The 20,870-nt window shown below is 34.9% G+C and overlaps 1 protein-coding gene across 3 annotated transcripts in view; it reads left to right on the top strand.

Moving 5' to 3' along the window:
- Window positions 1-14,714, top strand: part of hspa12a (heat shock protein 12A) — a 41,881-nt gene extending 27,167 nt beyond the window's left edge. For 2 of the 3 annotated variants that reach the window (XM_058749026.1, XM_058749027.1), the window contains exons 8-12: window positions 6,059-6,145; window positions 8,128-8,232; window positions 8,379-8,637; window positions 10,067-10,170; window positions 11,553-14,714. In XM_058749026.1, coding sequence (XP_058605009.1) covers window positions 6,059-6,145; window positions 8,128-8,232; window positions 8,379-8,637; window positions 10,067-10,170; window positions 11,553-12,184 — 1,187 coding nt within the window. In that variant the 3' untranslated portion in view covers window positions 12,185-14,714. The remainder of the gene's footprint in view (window positions 1-6,058; window positions 6,146-8,127; window positions 8,233-8,378; window positions 8,638-10,066; window positions 10,171-11,552) is intronic. The other variant, XM_058749028.1, reaches the window with a different exon arrangement.
- Window positions 14,715-20,870: the final 6,156 nt, after the last annotated feature.

The raw sequence follows: 20,870 nt of genomic DNA, 5'->3' as shown, positions 1-20,870 counted from the left end.
GTTCAGTCACGCATGCGCAACATCCTATAGGTTCTGTACTGGAATTAGTCAAGTAGTTAGTCAACATTTTAATTATATTTTGCTAAAATGAACGAAATGACTCGAAAAAAGATTCGTTCATTTTGCTGAACGAGACTCAAAGGTCCGAGTCGGTAAAATGATCCGAACTTCCCATCACTAATTTGTTGTAGATCACGATTTCAAAATAAAAGTTTAACGTTAAACCCTCGCTCTGAGTTTGCATGTGAAATGAATTGGATTTAAACGTCATTGAATTACACTGTAAAGTGAAACAACACCAGGCCACGTTCTATTTATGACGTGCTGACACAAATTTCAAATGATTTTCAACGGTCGCTTTGAAAGGTCCAGTGAAGGCAGACTTTAGCTGTTGCGGCGTGGCGCGTCTGGTGTAGACACCAGAAGAAACAAAGCAGCCTCGGCCTTCCGCTCCTTGAGTTCTCTCCAGCGCTGGAAAGCTGATCCGATATTTACATGGGTCCTACTTCTTGCCTTATTGTTCCACAGACGTTTTCCTCTTTTGTTATTTTTTCCGTCATCTCTATCTTTCTGTCGGCTCAGCTCGGCTAATGTCCATCCTGTGCACTGAACGCTCTCTCCTCCACATCACGAGTAGACAAGGCCCTTACTGCTGATTGGCTACAAGTTTGTTTTGGTACTCGGCCCCGACTCAGTTTTCTAAAGCATTTTTGAAAAATTACATACCCCACCTTTAAGTTGGTTATGTTCATATTATAGGCATATTGGTGTGTGGTTCAATAAAACCGTGTAATTACTTTGATACTTTATTTAAGCCAATTATGATTGCCTATTTGTTAGTTTATATGTAAATATAGTCATATTAAAGCCTCATTTTCACTTAAGTCTATTTGTATTACTAAAAAATATCAGATTACTCGATTGTCAAAATAATCAGTAGATTATTTGATTACCAAAGTAATCGTTAGTTACAGCCCTAGATTAGTTAAAACATTTCAAAATACAACTGCAATGTTTTACTTTTTGTAATTAAAAGACAAATATTCTGTAATCGAACATTTCTTTAAAATAGTATTAAAATATTGTGAACCAAGTATCTATACATCACGAGTGACTATCTGTATTTTGTCTCATCTCATGAGCTAAGTGTATTGTCACACCCCTTGTGTCGATAAGCGGTGATATAGCTCATAATTTTCCAAGTGTATGATATAGCTTTCATTCTTCAGGTCAATCATAAAGAATAAGGAAAGCGATAACTTTGCCATAGTATTCTTTCTAATGTTAAAGTTGCCACAGTCATTGCATTCTTTGCATGTGCTGCGTTTTATTTGTACCATTTTGTTGTATTAGTTTATTAATTAGAATTTGAAAGATAATGATGTTGTTTGACAAGTGAGATCTCTGATTTGAGCCCTTGAAAACCAAAAAGTAGTGCTTGAAAAGTCCTTGAAAGTCCTGGAATTTCATTTTGCAGTATCTGTATGAACCCTGTTTAAGTTTCTAGTTCTTAGAGCATGTTATTGTTTTTGTTGTTGTTAATTGAACTGAACTGTAGGGTTGGGTACCGAAACCCAGTACCAATATGGCACCGGTACCTATGTAACCGGTATGTACTAGAACTGAATCAGAACGCAGATTTCGGTGCTATGCCTGAGCGATCGATTGAAATATTTGTCCTTTGTTTCTCCAAAACAAACGTAAGAAGCAGCATCATCGGCACCTCGTGAAAAATTATTTCCCGACTGAGAAAATGCACGTGAACTCAAGTCGGAAAGCTCTAATAATACAAGTCCAACAAATCTTTGTAGTAACGCGAGCGTGCTGTTTTCACATTCCGACTTAAAAGCACAACTCGGGAAATGAGAGCATCTGAGGAATGCGTGAATGCAGAAATTACATTTGCTCTGACGGCAGCAGGTAGCCTTCCATTAACTAGCTAAGCTAAACATTCTTAAATTAAAATGCCAAAAGCTAAAATGATCTTGTATTCACTTTTTTAAACCTGTTGTCCAACAAAAGAGAACATTATAACCTTTTTAGTCCACAACACCAGTTAAATGCTTCCTTTTGTGATCTGATGTAGCTTCTTGTCACAGAATGAGGCAGAAAATATGTTCCATAGGCTACTAATACATCGATTGGCAATGGATTATAAATATACTTAATTATTATGAAAATACCTTTTTTTGCTTTAACCCTTGATAATGTTACAAAAGATTTCTATTTCAAATAAATGTGTGCATCAAAGTATTTTTATAAATAGATTTTTAAACATTAAAAATATTAAAATAGGTTTAAACAGCTGCTTTATCTATATATTTTACTGTATTTTTGATCAAATGAATACAGCCTTTGGTGAGCATAAGACATTTCTTTCAAAACATAATCTTAAAAGTCCCAAACTTTTGAAACTTGGTGTATTTGCTACCATGCATGAACACACAATGCTGTTTTGTGGTATTTCAACTATGGGCACCTTTACTTTCCCAGGGGTTGATGTTTAAATTTTTTAAAATTCTATTATTATTATTATTATTTATTTTTGTTATAATCATTTATTATTTTATTAATCTCATTTATTTATTATTCACTTTGCACATGCCTTTTATGTATATATATTCTTTGATTCTAGATAGAATGTCTACAAAATTAGCCATACGACAATTGGACAAATTAAATAAACTAGAGTTAGTGTGATGTGAAGGATTCCACAGGCTCAGAAGTGCCCATAGTTGAAGAAACAGCCTATTACATTTCACAGTGCTGTGAACACATCCATGACGTGGTATGTCTTGCCAGTTTGTCACACGCCAAAGTAAAATGTAATTGTCATAAATGTGTTTTGTATAGAGGCAGAGCATTTTCTGCTGTATTCCTGCCTCTCTCACAGGAACACAGAACCACTCTCTTCCAGTCCATTCCAGTTCACCTCCATTGCCCTGCACATGTCCTTATTACAGACTGACAGCGCATGCACTTTCACAGTGGGCTTTATATTAAAAAAAATATTTATATAGTATTTATAGTAAGTGTATAGCATATAGTATGCTTAGTATAAGTATATATATTTTAGAAATGTCAATGAAAAGTCATTTTTCATGTGCGTTCAGAAGGTAACAGTCATTTGGAGCACTGCTGAATGGTGATGCCAGCATGAGAAACAGCTTTGGCAAATTCACAATCCCCCTGCCTCATAAATTTCTCTCTCCCTCTCTCTTACTAAGTTGCATGCACATTTATTCATAATCACGTAATTGTTTGAGGTCATGCCTTGCATTCCCTTGAAAAGAAAACAATTTAAATGATAACAAAAAATGTTGGCAGTGTTTCTTAATCTGTTTCTTAACCACATTTCTTCAAATGCTAATTATTATTGGTTGATGTCAACATTTAAGAATCTCCGATTTAAAAAAAAATTTCTTTGTCCAGATCTAAGACAGCATGTCTGTGTCTGAGACCACTAAAGCACAACTATCATTCCTGTAACAAACTGTATCAGTGTACATGCGATGACCTTGACATCAGTGACCTCAGTCTGATGACCTCCGCAGCTCTGTAGTCATCAGCAAGCACATCTGGAGCTCCAAACCTCTGCACGTACAAAAAAAGGAGTGACAGAGAAAGAATTTGATCAGATGGTTTTTGTGCTTTTAAATCGAAAATAACAGTTGAAGTAGCAATGCAGTGACAAATAAAAGAGGTAAAATACAACTAAACGATCATGATGCATCGATAGGAAGTCTGAAATCGCATTTGACCTCTCTGCATATGCTGTTCCATAGATAGAAAGAGGGAGAAAAAGAATGGATGAAGGACAAAAGGAGTAGTGTGTATTGATTATTTTAGCAGCAGTAGTATTTGTGCTCTGATAGCCTTTATATTTTATATTAAATGGTGTGCATTGAAAACGTGGTTAATTTTACTTGGCAGTGAGAGCCTGAGACAGGATGCAATTGTGTGTGGTGACCCGTTGTGGAGCAGGGGGGCCGTCTGTCTGACAGCCATAGAGCTCCTCTCTCTCTCTGTACGGGGCAACCAGAGACTGACAGGAGATAACAACATTTCCCTCTGAGGGATGTCTCTCAGAAATGATTGAGCATCTGGATGTGTTCTTTTATTTATTAAGGATGTTCAAAAGACATTCGGAAGTTTGGAGTCGGTAATATCGTTAAATGTTTTTGAAGGAAGTCTCTGATGTTCACCAAGGCTGCATTTATATGAGACATGAATAGCATTTACATTTATTCATTTAGCAGACGCTTTTATCCAAAGCGAGTGACGGTTAAGGAAAATAATTTTCTATTTTAATGTATTTTAAATGTATTAAAATAAATGTAAAAATGTATTCCTGCGATGCAAAGTCATCAATGTCACGCGATTCTTCAAAAATCATTCTGATATGCTGATTTGGTGCTCAAGAAACATTTGGTATGAATATCAGTGATGAAAACAGTGATGTTGCTTAATGTTTTTGTGGCAATCGTAATTTTTTTTTTTTAAGGATTTTTTGTCAAAATCAAATTAGCGTATCCTTTCTCAATAAAAGTATTCATTTCTTTTTCACAAAAAAAGTCTTGCTGAACCCAGACTTTTGAACAGTAGAGTGTAATTTTAGGATGAAATGTTATCATTTAGGAATCAATGAAGGATCAATATTCATCTGAACTAAATTACGTTCCCCCAAACTATCTCCACAAATGTAGTTTTCACTGCCTTGATATTTAGATTATCTAAAATAGTCTGTGGTTCCTTGTGAATTTGCTATCAGTGTGGTTCAGGAATTTCAGACGAGGGTCTGTTGTGTGGTTAAAACACTGTTAGATCGAGTGGTTAGGTCTCCCACGCCCCATCAGAAGCTGTCATGTACTGAAAACATGTCTGCTGGTCCGTTTCATTGTTTTCTGTAGGTTGGAGGAAATCTCAGTCTCCAGTCACTCTCCCTTAGAGCTTACACTTCCTGTTTGGGAATGTTTACAACTGCCAGGATGGCCATTATCCTTTGATGTCATCAGACCAACTGCCCTTTATCAGACCAGGACAATCTCCCCTCCACTGTGAATGAACAGAGGCTTTTACATTCCGCTTGCAGTCAGGAAGTTCACGAAAGTGAAAAACAGAGGAAGTAATTGTGGAAAGATGTACTGAATATTTAAGACTTGCTGGCTAAATAGCAACATTGAGCAAAACTATACACATCAGGTTTTTAGTTCAAATGTACTTATTTGCAAACGTGAAATTGCTGGGCTGGTGTTAATAAAACTGAATAAACTAGATTAAAATCAGATAATCTAGTCCAGGTTATTTCATTTCATTTGATTAACATTGTCTGTATTACAGGAAAAATGCACACAAATATTTTTCCCCATATAGAGGACAGTTGCATGTTTGAACATTTCTAGGGATGCACAGTATATTACTACCATATCAGTTATTTTCCAATATTAGACATTTTCTTATTTATTGATATTAGTTAATATTGGATATTAAATTAAATTTTTTTCATTTTTATGTTGCTTTATTATCATCTAACACCCTTTTAAAGTTACTCTTTAAAATACATAATTTAATAACACTGTTAAATGTAAATGTAGCAAATATAACAATAAATATACATGTTCATACTGTACATTATAATGTTGAGCCCTATATTTATTTTTAGCATGTAAAGTTATTTTACTTTTTAGTGTTTGTTTGTTTTTTCAGCATAACATGAAAATAATTATGAGCTCTTCAGTATTAATCAGAATTTTAATCTCATGAATTTCTAAAATTTGTTTCAAAAAAGCAAATAATATTAAATAATTACAGAATTTTACTGTTTTTTTCTTTTTCTTTAAATTTTATGAATTTGCCTGAAATTACAGAAGTCTTGCATTCCATTAGTTGTTTTTTTTTAATCCAGCAGCATCCTCCTGCTTAAAGAAAGCACATTCAGCCAATATTCCTTTCTCATTCTGTCGCCTTGCCTATAGAACTGCCACGTACACACACACAAACAGCTTCACGCTGCCTTCCCTCTCACACACACTTCCTGTCTCTCTCTGTCAATAACCAGCCAAGGAGCATGTGCGCCGTAACCGACAGAGCCGCACCTTTCTGGTGGAGAATGTCATAGGAGAGCTCTGGTCTGAACTCACTGAAGGTAGAGTCTGTGTCTTCTCACACGTTTGTTTTTTCTTGTAGTATTTTGCTACTGCTGTTTCTAATGCTGCTGTCATAAGTTAAGAAACCCTCAAGTCTGAAGCTCTTAGGAAGGATGCACACTAGTCTCATCTCAGTTGTACAAAGAAAGCTATGTGGAAATGTGTTATAGACATCATGTTTAGAATATTAGCCTGTCTGTAGATTCACTGAAAAACTAAAAAAAAAAAGAGTACATTTTGTAAAGTTTTTTTCTTATATTTCATGAACTGAAATAACACATCAGTTTTTTGTATCGTTATAACATACTGACAACCACCTTAAAAACACAGGTGGTAAAGAGAAAATGTAATGTTTAATCAAAGTTTATCTTTTCCACAAGCTGATTTAAATACATATGTGACCCTGGACCATAAAACCAGTCTTAAGTCGCTGGGGTATATTTATAGCAATAGCCAAAAATACATTGTACGGGTCAAAATTATAATTTTTTCTTTTATGCCAAAAATCATTAGGATATTAAGTAAAGATCATGTTCCATGAAGATATTTTGTAAATTTCTTACCGTAAATGTATTTCAACTTAATTTTTGATTAGTAATATGCATTGCTAATAATTCATTTGGACAAATTTAAAGGCGAATTTCTCAATATTTGGATTTTTTTGCACCCTCAGATTCCAGATTTTCAAATAGTTGTATCTCAGCCAAATATTGTCCGATCCTAACAAACCATACATCAATGGAAAGCTTATTTATTCAGCTTGCAGATGATGTATAAATCTTAATTTCGAAAAATTTACACTTAAGACTGGTTTTGTGGTCCAGGTTCATATATATATATATATATATATATATATATGGTGCATAGTGTCACACACAAAATACCGTCATGGTGACAATAAACATCATTTAACATAAGATGTCCCTAAATGTGCATTACTGATAAGAAAAAAACTCAGGAGGAACATTTATTTCAGTAATAACCCATCAGACGTCAGCTATCACACAATTCTATGAATTTCCTGCCGGTTTGTTTTTTCACTGTAAATGATAAGGTGACAGTAATATATTGTAAAATTACATTAAATGTCCCATTAGATCGAATACAGTTTTTCACCAAAAGGAGAACTTAAAGGGAACTTACTGTTAATAAATTAACAGGTTTTTATCATAGTATTTATCATAGTATTTTTATAGTTTATTACCTTAATTATGATCAAAGTACTGATTATTTCACAGTCAATCAGATTAGAACCATATTGCATTGTACAGTCAGCGAACAGACTTTGGGTGGTCCTTGAATGTGCCTACTGAGACTAGATGCACCCTTGCTGAGAGGATAAGAAGATGCTTAGTTTGAAATTCCTGCCCTTATTCTGCTGTCTGAATTAGCAGCTGCTCAACCATTAGTATTGCCTCAGCACACTTTGCCTATTCACCACTGCTGGAATAACCCTCACGCAAAATAGTGTTTTTCAAAATCATTCAAATTTCAGTAAATTTTAAGTGTTTTCAATGTTAAAGGTTCACAAAAATAAATAAAAAATGTACTCTCTTGTAATTGGTCCAAAGCCTGTATGATTTTTTCCCCCTTCTGTTGAATACAAACGAAGGTATTTTGCAAAATGTCCAATAATAAAATGACTTTTATGGAAAAAAAGTTAAATGGGATTGGACCATCATGAGAGAGTAATCACCCCCATTTTGGGTGAACTGTCTCTTTAAATAACCTCATACAGTTTGTGAATATTTTACAGAACCTACATAGAACTTTAAATTCCAAAGGCGTCTACTTGAGTTACCAACCAGTGAACCCTGAATGTAGGTCACCGTTCCCCTGACACCTTGCAAAAACACTGTCACATCCAACATCTGCAGAGAGTTCCTGAAAGAGTGTAAAATGTCACCAGATGAGATTTAGATCCATCCTGATGAAATTGTTTTTGCTGGTGACCTCAAATGCTGTTTCTGCTGCTGTCTAGGTGACCGTTATGTGGTGGTGGATTGTGGAGGAGGGACGGTGGATCTTACTGTGCATCAGATCCGGATGCCAGAAGGGCACTTGAAGGAGCTTTACAAAGCTTCAGGTATAAGACACAACCCTAATGACCTGTAGCTTGAGATTAACATTTTGCTTAAAGCTTGTATTTCCTGTAAAAAATGGTCTGTTATTCTGAGATGTCATTATTTCTAAGAATCTGAGATTATCTTTATCTTTCCATCCTCTCTGCAGGAGGCCCGTACGGCTCTATTGGTATCGATTATGAATTTGAGAAGCTCCTGTGTAAGATATTCGGACAGGATTTTATTGACCAGTTTAAGATCAAGCGTCCGGCTGCCTGGGTGGATTTGATGATTGCGTTTGAGTCTCGTAAGAGGGCGGCGACTCCTGACCGAAGCAATCCGTTGAATATTAACCTGCCCTTCTCTTTCATCGACTACTACAAGAAATTCAGAGGACACAGCGTAGAGCATGCGCTGAGGAAGAGCAAGTGAGTGTATAAACCGTTGTAATAGAAATCACCCATTAATACAGTCCAGTCGAGTTGCACCTTCCACAGATTATTTGCTTCAAACTGGCAGTTTTGTTATTATCTTTCGTGTTGCTTGAAAAATTTATGATTTTTTTTAATTTTCCTTTTGGAATGGAAAAGAGTTCAAATGAAAATGTCGAAATGTCAAAGCTAGGTTTTAACTTTAACTTTTTTTTTAATTTTCAAATGAAAGATCAAATGGATAAACAATGCAGACTTATTTTCACAGCCCTCTTTGATCATATTTACCAAGGGTATGAATAATTTTGAGCACAACTGTATATACATGTATATATATATATATGTATGTGTGTGTGTGTGTGTGTGTGTATATATATATATACTGTAAGTCAGGATTTGATTATTTTCTCTAGTCATAAACTGGTGACTGTTGTGAGTCCTGCTGACTCTCTGCCTTTGCGGTAATTGTTGTCTGTCTCTTTTGAGGTCAGGCATGTGTGACCTACAGCCCCTGGAGAGTTAATCTGTCTATTCATGACTGCTGTCAATACCGTACACACAGCCATTCAATAAGCCATCAGGCCCTGTATAAAGATGGACAAGTCAGCTAAATGAATACCATGTTTGTTTGTGTGTGTGATTGCTGACTATGTGCTAAACACATAATCAAGGGGCATATGTGCAATCTAAAAAGGGGAGAAATAGGGCACATTATGAACTATTATGAGCTTGTCATGAATATTAATTTATGTAATTTTCTCCCAGTAGCACTAAGAGATTTGTTCATGGGCAAGTAATTTTGTTAATTAGATAATTGCTATAGAGTCCTCTGTTTGGTAGCATCATAATTTTGTGCATCCAGCTACAATTTCTTAGCATTGCAGCAAAGCGAGACATTTCTCAGAAAACTACTTTAAATATCAGTCTTCTAAAACTAGTTATAATGGCTGCTTCCTGAGCAAAAGTATCAGATATGACAAAATGTCAAATTAAGAGGCAAAATTATCTAGTTTTGTCTTTCTATTATTTCGAAAATACAAGCATGTTATATTATTTGTTTTGTTAATGGTTGCACAGTAAAGAGATAATCACGAGTAAGACTACTCTGACTTGCATTTTATGGATTTTGAGCTCTTATGTCTCACTGGGGACATTTTTTCCAACAAGCCTGCGAGTCAGGCATCTCTGAGCACTCGTTCAGCCCTGTATCACACATCTGTTTACTGGAAACTTCAGCTATTAGCACACATGGGCTGACTTTTATAGCAGTGTAAAACCTAATAATGTAAACTCAATAATATCAAGCTTCTCAGTAGTCTTCCATATGTGAAGAAAAATCTTATCCTGCACTGAGGCCAAGTGAGGATGATCTGTAATTTATTTGTCTCTAACTCTCGCTCTCTCTGTTTTCGTTTCTCTTCTGCAGTGTTGACTTTGTGAAGTGGTCTTCACAGGGCATGCTGAGGATGAGCCCAGATGCAATGAATGCACTGTTCAAACCAACTATAGACCACATTATACAGCATCTGAGTGAGTAATTGCACAGTTTTACTGGAACAATAATATTATATTGATTTCTGGAGTTTGGCGTGAGATGGGAGTGTCCGTTGTCTGGATTTGGGTGTTAATGGAAAGTCATGTGCTCTTGATACAAAGGTCATTTATCCCACTGAGACAAGAATTATATATGTGATTTAATTAAGTCAATTGTATGCATTTAATTAAAGGATTTAATGAATCAGGATCAGAGCCTGTTTATTAATTTTCTTTGTATGTCAGATGAAATTGCAACAATACTTAACCAGAAGGTTAGCGGAAAGGTATAAAACTATATTAAAGGTGCAGAGGAATCGAAGGTGGAGAAAATATTATATATTCCTAATATAAATTCCTGTCTTTCTTTCACAGACATTCAAGACTACATAATAAAAGTATGGTTAGATATACTAAATTGTAACTGTAATATTCTTTCGAATAGTTTTATGTTACATAATCTTTCGACATACCAATCTCATAACATAACATAGTATCGCAACATTTAACAACATATAATCTAGTGTTATTTTAATATTTTTTTATATAAAATTTTAAAATGTATTAATATTTTGAATTAGCTTTTATTTTATATTTTTTCATTTTTAGTTTAAGTTTGTCATTTTGTTATGCGTTTTTATCCATTTTAATAGTTTTTGTCATTTTTCAAGATTTCTTTATAGCTTTTAAATTTGAAACTTAAATCTTATATATTTCAGTTATCTGCCAAGGAAACATTTTTAATGTTTCCCCATCTACTATTTATATTTATTTTTATTTTTATTGGTATAATATGGTATCCCAGAATATCAAACATGGAATCTTAGTCTCAAGCTAAAAAAAAATGGCCTAAAATCATTTGTGCCCATCATATACTATGTGATTTTCTGTGAAATCTGCCCAATATTCAGACAACTAGTGCCAACTCCTACAGACTGCAAACTGGGGCAGAAATCTGGGCAAACATTATGTGTATTCCAGTCTTTAGTAGAATGTGTAAAGCTGTATAAACTAATGAGCCATTGGGAGACACAATTAGGGCAAGCGTTGGCCCAGTCAGGAGAGTCTCGACTATCTGCCCAAAATACTTGCACAGAACTGGGTCAGAACTCAGTCCCTCGGCTCTTATGTTGGTCGAGCCCAGCTGTGATCTGTATCTGTTCAAACAAAAACTACAAGCAGGGACACCACTGCTAGTAAACTGCATTTTTGTCTTTGTCATTTTGATGAGAACTGAAGGAATGCACAACATTCTTTGGGCAAAAACCATCGTGTTAAATTGTTTTGTAATAGACTAATGAAATTTTTTTGGTTTGTTTGTTTCAAAATCCCATTTCTCTTTCTCTCTCTCTGCTTTCATTCTTTTATATGTTCTCCAGCTGAGTTATTCGACAGGCCAGAGGTGACAGACATCAAGTTCCTTTTCCTGGTGGGAGGATTCGCAGAGTCTCCGCTGCTGCAGCAGGCGGTTCAGAAGATGCTTCAGGGTCGCAGCCGAATTATTATTCCGCATGATGTGGGCTTGACCATCCTCAAAGGGGCAGTGTTATTCGGCCTGGATCCCAGCGTTATAAAGGTGCGCCGCTCTCCGCTCACCTACGGCGTTGGTGTCCTGAACCGTTTCATAGAGGGGAAGCACCCACCAGAGAAGATGCTTGTGAAGGAAGGTACGCGCTGGTGCACTGACGTCTTCGATACATTCATCTCCACCGATCAGTCAGTGGCGCTGGGTGAAACGGTAAAGCGTAGCTATACGCCAGCGAAGCCGTCACAGCAGGTGATCGTCATTCACGTATACTGCTCGGAAAAAGAGTCGGTCAGTTTCATCACGGACCCAGGCGTGAGGAAGTGTGGTACGCTGAAGCTGGATGTGAGCGGTACTGAGAGTCCAGCGGCACGAAGAGAGATCCAGACGCTCATGCAGTTCGGAGACACTGAGATAAGAGCCATGGCTGTCGATGTGGCAACCTCTCGCAGTGTCAAAGCTAGCATCGATTTCCTTAGTCAATAGAAGAAGATGAGGGATGAGAAAACCACACACTGCTGAAACTCAGCATTTTAGTTATGTTGTCCAGTAAAAATATCCAAACATCCTGAAAAGATGATAGATTTGTCCCTTTTAAAATTGCTTCATATATTAAAATTTTTTCTGAATAAAAGTAATACATGTCATTAGCAAGAACACTTTCAAATGATCAAAAGTAACAATAAAGACATTTATTGTTACAAAAGATTCATATTTCAAGCAAATGCAAACAAACGTTCATCAGAGAATACAGAAAAAAAAAATGTATATGTATCATTAATTCCACAAGAATATTAAGCTGCACAACTGTTTTCAAAATGGATAAAAAAATAATAAATGTATCTTAAGCACCAAAATAGCATATTCAAAAGATTTCTGAAGAATGACTGGTGTAGTGGCTGCTGAATTCAGATTATTCACAGGATGATAAAATATAAACATTAAATCAGAAAACGGATGTTTTTTATTGTAATAATATTTCACAATATTACTATTTTACTGTATTTTCCACATAAATGCAGTCTTTGTGAGCATAAATGATGTCTTTCAAAAACATAAAAAATCTACCAACCCTAAACTTTTCAACAGTGGTATATTGAATTACATTTATTTGCAAATGTTTTTATTTTCTTGTTATAAACACCAACCACTAAATTCTAGATTTATGCTTACAACAAAAAAGAAACAAAAAAAAAAAAAACTCATTCAAGATGTGTTCTTTAAAATAGTCTTAATATTTTGCTTCTTAAGTAACTATTTCTTGTTTAAAGGATGTTTCGATATTTTGCCTGGAAAACGAGACAAAATGCTGATTAAAATAGTTTTGCAGTGTAGAAGGATCGAAAATAGAAAGAGAAAACTAAAAATAGAGAATGAATGAAAGATGAAGGTTTGGAGTCTCAACTAATATTCCATGTTTGCCGACCTTCCATGTGACATTTGCTTGAATAGTTGTGCCATTCATGTTATTTTATTTGGTCGTTTCATTTTCCAGATCCACAACTGGACTCATCTCAAGATGAAACTTCTCATATTTGGCCAAAGTCGAGTTCATTATGTCTCATCGACACTCATCCAGGCTCAGTCCGTTATTCTCTGTATGCTTCTACTATAGTCTATTTGTAGTCTTAGTGGCTATTTTCTGCACAGAGATGCAAACTCTGCATGGATAGAGCCAAAATACAGCTGCGTATTGCTAGTAGTGCAGTTTGGATTAGCACCCTGTAATAACTTAGCAAGACAAGTTCAGGTTAAGGCAGCTACGTTAGACTTCTGGCAGAAATATAATATCGTTCTCTTACAAAAACACACTGCTTTGCTCTTAAACTCTGGTCTGTTACCTCCAAGGCCCAGTCCAGATCCAGTTCAATCATTTAGGTGATGGGTGATGAGGAGGTAAAGCAGATGGTTTTGTCTTCTGGTGAACATGTTCTCAGTATCTCAAACATTTAGGATGGTACCGAAACCTGAGCTACACATCACAAAGGTGCTGATTCCGTGACAAAATGACCATCAGTGCTACAGGACTACGTGGCAAAACACTTTTTTGTTTTGTTTTGTTCTTATGTCTCATTATGTAGACTTTTTGTCTGTTTCTTTTTTGTATGTCGAGGAGTTATAGACAGTGACTCCGTTTGGCGGGAGATTAAGGGCGCCATTTTGTTTGTTGCGAAATTCAGCATATCTTCATATCGTTGGTCAGTATGTTGCTCTAAGCAGAACGAGAACGCATAAATCCTAGAATGTGAATCTTAATCATTGTTTGAAGTGGCAGTGACAGAGAAAGCCGCTAGCTGTACCTGCAACATGATTTGAAACGATAGCCATCGCTATATGCTAGTTGCCTTTAATCCTGCTCCTTAGAAAGAGAAGCCACTGATTTTTTTTCAGTTTTTTTTTTATTTAGGAGATTATTTTGGAGAATGTGACAAATGAAAATGTTTATTTCTGTATATACAGTATTTAAAGATATTGTACAGATTTTTAGCGTTGTTTTAGCGTTAGCGGCTTTATGAGCAGTGTGTGTATGCAGGCCTTAAGAGCACACATTCTTTCTTCCACTCTCACCAGCCTTCATATGGATACTAAATTCAGATATTACCCTAATCCAACCCCAAAAACTAAAACGTAATCCCATTCCCAAAACCATAACCTTCCTTTAACCCCAAACTAGACCAAAATAATCCCATTTGACACTCAAACCTCTTAATTTCCCATTCCCACTTTGCAATTCTCAAATGCAGTTGTGTGAAATGCCTTTGTTGCTCTATTTTTTAGAAACTACAGCAAAGATCACAAGACTTGAAAACCTTTGACCTTAACAACTTTACTTGCAGTTATCATTTGGAATAAGAACTTTGTGGTATATTTTCTGGTTTGGGAAATGAGGTGACTGATGTGTATGCGGTCTGTAGATGATACCACAAATGACAGGCAATAGTTGTGAGTGTGGTTTGGAAGATATTGAGATAAATGCAACACCAAAAAAAAAAAAAAAAAAACAGAAAGCAATAAAGGTATCGCAATGTGATGTCCCGCATTTTATTCCCACTTATTCCATCATGCTATTCTGCCAATGTGAAGTCTGTGTGTCAAAGCTTCAGCTGCAAAATTGTAATGCTGCTATGGAAATGTATTAATCAACCATTTTAGATCATTGAGGTGATAACTGAACATTTTTATTATTTGAAAGTCATCATGGCGTTCTTTGAAAAATCTGTCATGTAGTTACTTTTCCATAGATTTGCATAGCAATACAAGACAAAAAGCGCCAAATAGTTCTCGCACAGGACAATTCAGTTTTGTGATAATAGCACAGATCATAGATCAAAAACATGATAGATCAAAAGTTTCCCTCTAAAAATCATACCAATCATCTGCCAGGGTGACCACAGATTGTGAATACAATATCATCAAACTATGTAATATCATTAAAAATGAAAAAATAGCAAGATGCACACAGGATAAAACGCTAAAGCTTCTCAATGTAATCTGAATTTGCTGCTCATGTGATTGTTAATTGCAAATAATTGCATATGCTCTGCACGATTCGCATGAGAGACCAACAAATGAAGTTTTTTTTTTGTTTGTTTGTTTGTTTTTTTTCTGGTAATGTTAATTTATTCTATTTTAAATAATCTCTGGATAATAAAACCCAAGCTACTAGAAATCACTCTCTCATTGGCTGTGCAAGGCAGGAGAAGCAGGAAGTGATGTCATCACACGTGATATATGTGCATGCACTTGTAGAGCAGAGCACACACACATAGACATACACCTTTACAAACGTGCAAACCTTTTTTTTGCTCTGAGAGTGTTGATAGGGTGAATGTTTTGCTTTTGTTCTTCACTTGATTTGCACCATACCGGTTCATTGGCAGCTTTGCTATTTTTTTATTGATAACACAATGTGTAGCCACTTTATAAAATGTAGTTATTGCTATGATATGCTTGTATAAGCACATAAAGAGCACTATCCATTTGTTCTTCTGTTTTTCAGTTTCATTTTGATCACGGTGTCTGAGGTATTAAGACACTCATTCCTGTAGAGGGACATTTGCTAATAATTCACTGTGAATTTGATTTTGAATGGCTTTTCAGCATTATTTTATTTAACTGGTTTTAGATAAAAGAAAATGGACCAGTACATAAGGTTTGGGGGGGGTGCTGAGAAGAATTTAACTGTTTGCTAGATTCTGTGCTTTAAATGCTTGAAAGTCACCTAGTCATTCACTTAGATCCAAGATGGCTGCTCAGCCCTAGAGCTGACATGGACTTTCACTCACTGTGTAAACTCTCAAACTATACCTACGGGGTTGTTTTTAGTCAATGGAAACATTGTCACTGCTCTTGCCATATGCACATCCAAAAAGATTTGCAACTGTATTTCAATCGATGCCAAGTACTAACAGCCAAACTGTCACCCAATAAAAAATATGTGTATTTCAAAAAATGTCTGTGTTGTGTTCCTTGCGTTTGAAATGTTAAGTGACCTTGTGCTGAAGCGTTCTTCTCTTTTAAATCCGAGGGAGTCTAATTTATCATTTAAATGCTTACTTAGGAGTTCAAAATGTCAAATATTATTTGATTAACATTGTATTACAATTTTTTTTATATAGTTAAAAATTAAACCAGACACTCAGAGATTTATGAATGGAGGAAATTATTCGTGGTTGCAGGAATTGGAGTCATGCTTTCAAAATGCCTGTTTAACAGTGTTTCCACCTTAAAAAATTAATATACAATTGTAAGTATGAGGCAGTGATTTCGTATTTATTTGTTTGATGTGATTTGTACAGAAACTAGGGCTGTCAAATCAAATAATTGCATCCAAAATCAAAGTAATAAAAGTAAAATAAATGTGTGTGTAGTGCGTATATTTAAATGTATGTATGAAATACACACACGTACATGTATATATTTAAGAAATATATGTAATATTTATTTAAAATCATATTTAAATATGAACATATAAATATACATGTAACTATTTCTTAAATATATACATGTAGGTGTGTGTGTGTTTATATATACATAAATATACACAGTACACACATATATGTAAACACAAAATTTTGTTGTGGATGTGATTAATCGATTTGACAGCCCTAACAGAAACTTATGATTTCTAGCAAGTAAGCATAAAGGTCCACAACTGAATCTAAACATCAGTGGGGTGTGAGGAGATTGTACGAATTCATACAAATTAGCCACCAATTCGCCAAAATGTAAAATACAGTAGTTATAAATTGCAAAGAGAGTGTATTGTAACTAAAGCTTACACAGCACAATTTATAAATTTGTAAAAAAAAATAAATAAATAAAAATTGAATTTTTTCAAATTATCTGAATTTTTTATTAGAATGTTTAACCCAAAAAGTTAATTTTGACATAGTTTTGTAGATTTCTTCATATAGGTGTATAGGCTGTACTGTACTTCACCGGTGTGCTTTATTATAATAGCTGTCCATGGAGCAATAAAAGGAATTTAAATGAACCTTAATTTTAAATAAAAAATGGTTTAGTGAGTAATCAGGGTGCTGCTTGTTTGAATTCTTTGACACACAAAAGTTAATTTCTTTCTGGATACTATACCTCATAAATATGGTGTTCCTGTTATTACACTTTCTTTACATCCTCTGTTCAAGCACTTCTTATAAGGTAAAAAGAAAAACATGCATATAAATGCAGATTTAAACTGACCTCCTGCACATCAACAGGTGGTTTTAGTCAGAGACCATGACTTCACAATAGATTTCTCTCAGACGAATTCATGGCAGTGTTACTTCAGTTATGTGCATCCATCTAAAACAGTCCTTTAATTGCAATGCCATATTTGCCATCTGTAAATTCTACCATTCTACACACAAATAAAAGCAATATTCTCACAGACTTTGATTTAGTTCATTGACACATCAACTTAAGGTACATAATGGCACCAGATTTTAAGAGTTTAGAAGCCGTTTTTCATTTTCTATGGAGCCGTCAAGAGTATATACTTTCGTTTAGAAGGAAAAGGGTCCTTCATTTTTTGTTTTGTTTTCACAGACTACATTTTAGGTCCTTCAGCAATGAGCTATAATGTATGAGACATTGAACTGTAACCTGTTCTATTCAATGAGGTTTTTATACTCAGAAGTGGCCACTTAACTCCTGTGTCCTGCGAAGAATGACTGATTCAGTTCAAAAGAGAAATGCCACTGTTTTCTTGTTCTGGCGAGAACATATAATTGCTGGATTATTTGAAATCAAGGACATTTTGGTCCTCTATAGACTGGCTTGACTGAAATTTGATGAACAATTAAAACTCTTAAAGATCTCAGGGCCTTGAAACATTCTCGAGCCTGACGGTATATGACATCGCCCGGCTTTGTGACTATAAGATGCAAGAATCCAAAAGATAGTAATTAACAGCTACATTTAGGAAGAAACACCACAGGGAAAGAAAAGCTGCTTTTCATAGATCTGCGGTCACACTGATTGTACAATTATTATGGTTAAGTAAAAATTAAATGACAGCAAAATCAATATATCAGACAGCACAGTCTTGTCTACTTAAAAAGCCTCCTGTGGCCTACTCCGACCTAACCCCCACTCCTCCTATTCAAAACACCTCAAATCAAATACTGTCTGTATTTATGAACTAAACTGGCCTACCTTTAGGTATTTTCTAAAAGTAATTTTAGAGGCAGTTCCTGGCATTAGAGAAATAAAATCTGATAATGTCAGAAGCCAAACCACGTTTTAGTGCTGAAAAAAATATATAATTTTTAAAGAGTCAACACTGCCCCCTAGTGTCTATTATACGCGTAGATGTTTGAATCAGCAGTTCGCTTCAGTATCGCCTTCAAGAAATTTTCAAATTATTTGAGAAATGCTAAAATATTTATAAAAAACGATAATAATGTAACCTAAATTATGTATAAATATAAATGAGTTTACAATATATTTATAATATATTCTCAATATCACAATATATTTTTCATTATTAAAACAAAGCAAACGCTTGGAGTCATTTTTCATATTTTAAAATGCTAGCCTATAGATTTAACTAATATTTCAGAAGTAAACTGAACAGAAGAGTAGTTTAATATCATTCACTGTCCATTTGTGGGCCCTCTTTCCAGTGCTGAGAGTACTTTACTCTCCACTAAAACATCATCCTCACTAGTCCCCGCCCATACGCCCGGCAGGTAAGTATTAATAAAAGGATTTTATTATGAAAACCCAGCAATTATAGTTAGACTCAAGCACCCTCGTCCAGGATCCCACCCAATCTGAATATGAGTCTAAACGCAAAGCACTTCTGATTCAATTTGTACAAGCTGCAGGGGTGTATGTGTTATTTTAACAGAGGAGAGAGTGGAGGACCACTCAACTTCAAACAGGACAGGGTCTCTCTGTGTATGTGTGTGTGTGTGTGTGTGTGTGTGTGTGTGTGTGTGAAAGAGAGAGATTCAGGAAGCTGATCAAAGAGGTGAGATCATCAGCGCGGCGCATCAGTCAGAACTTGGCTGGTTGCTAGGGTGATAGTGAGAGGGTATCTTCAGAGGTACCGCCCACACACAGCTCTGTCACCAACAGAATCATGATCTGCAGAAGTGGCCGCTTGACACATTTTCTGCATTGTGAAGCACATGTTCCTCGCCCCTCTATCAGGTAATCCTGTAATTATTTTATTGTCTGATTATTTGTTTATTTAACAGAAACACCCACAACTAAGCGATACAAGGGCCTTGAAAACTGAGATGAGGGCTGAAATGATTCAACTGGGCAAGCTATACACCATTAAAATGTATACACTGTGTCCAGTGGTGAGAGCAGAGCTGGATGTCATGTTCATTATATCATATCATATCAAAAAATTGACAGTAGACGTTCACATTTATATTTTAAATAAATGCTGTTCATAAAATATTAAACAGAACAACTGTTTTCAACACTGATGATAATAATAAGAAATGTTTTTTGAGCACCAAATCAGCATGTTGATTTTTGAACGATCATGTGACACTGAAGACTGGAGAAAATGGCTGCTGAAAATTCTGCTTTGCCATCACAGGAATACATTATATTTTAAAATATATTAAAATAGAAAACTTTTTTTAAAATTGTAATAATATTTCACAATATCACTACTCTTACTGTATGTTTGATCAAATAATTGCAGCTTCGGTAAGCATAAGAGACTTTCAAAAACATAAAAAAACTTACCAACCCTGAACTATACATGAACAGTAGTGTATTTATGTATAGGCCTACATACAGTGGCCCTAATAAGTATTTGGTTAAAATTAATTATTTTCAGTGCATTATATAACAAAATATCAAACCAAGTGGCATTTGCAAACATGTTTTTCTCTAAACTACAATAACTTCTGGACAGTAACTTCAACGCCATTAACTTAGTGAATATATCACTAATGTTTTAGTCATTTTAGTTTATATAGCATGTATCACTCCATCACATTATCATTAGAAAGTGTCCAATTTTTTGTCCACTTCTTTTTCATTTTAGACAGTTTATCTAGATTTAATGCAATCATGCAGTTAGCTTTAATAATATAATATGTGACCCTGGACCACAAAACCAGTCTTAAGTCGCTGGGGTATATTTGTAGCAATAGCCAAAAATACATTGTATGGGTCAAAATTATCGATTTTTCTTTTATGCCAAAAATCATTAGGATATTAAGTAAAGATCATGTTCCATTAAGATATTTTGTATATTTCTTACCATAAATGTATCAAAACTTCATTTTTGATTAGTAATATGCATTGCTAAGAACTTCATCACCAAATATTGTCCTATCCTAACAAACCATACATCAATGGAAAGCTTACTTATTCAGCTTTCAGATGATGTATAAATCTCAATTTTGAAAACACTTAAGACTGGTTTTGTGGTCCAGGGTCACATATAATATAATTTTACATTTTTAAGTGTGACATATCAAAATTTGGTTGTTTTGACAGGTTATCTATTGTTTTTAATTTCTTAAAACTTTGTTTGTGAAATGTTCTGCATGAAAAGCAGACTTGTCTTTCTTTAAAATTAATGCTGCTTATTCCTTGGTTTGATATTTCAGACTTTAATGCAGTGTTATTCTTTTTTTTTTTTTAATTTACTAAGTGTGGCTAAAGCGTCAATTTTAGCCTTCCACCATACAGC

This window comes from Onychostoma macrolepis, chromosome 17 (assembly GCF_012432095.1).
Source record: "Onychostoma macrolepis isolate SWU-2019 chromosome 17, ASM1243209v1, whole genome shotgun sequence".
In the NCBI taxonomy this organism is placed as follows: Eukaryota; Metazoa; Chordata; class Actinopteri; order Cypriniformes; family Cyprinidae; genus Onychostoma; species Onychostoma macrolepis.
This window is presented reverse-complemented; position numbering and strand designations above follow the sequence as displayed.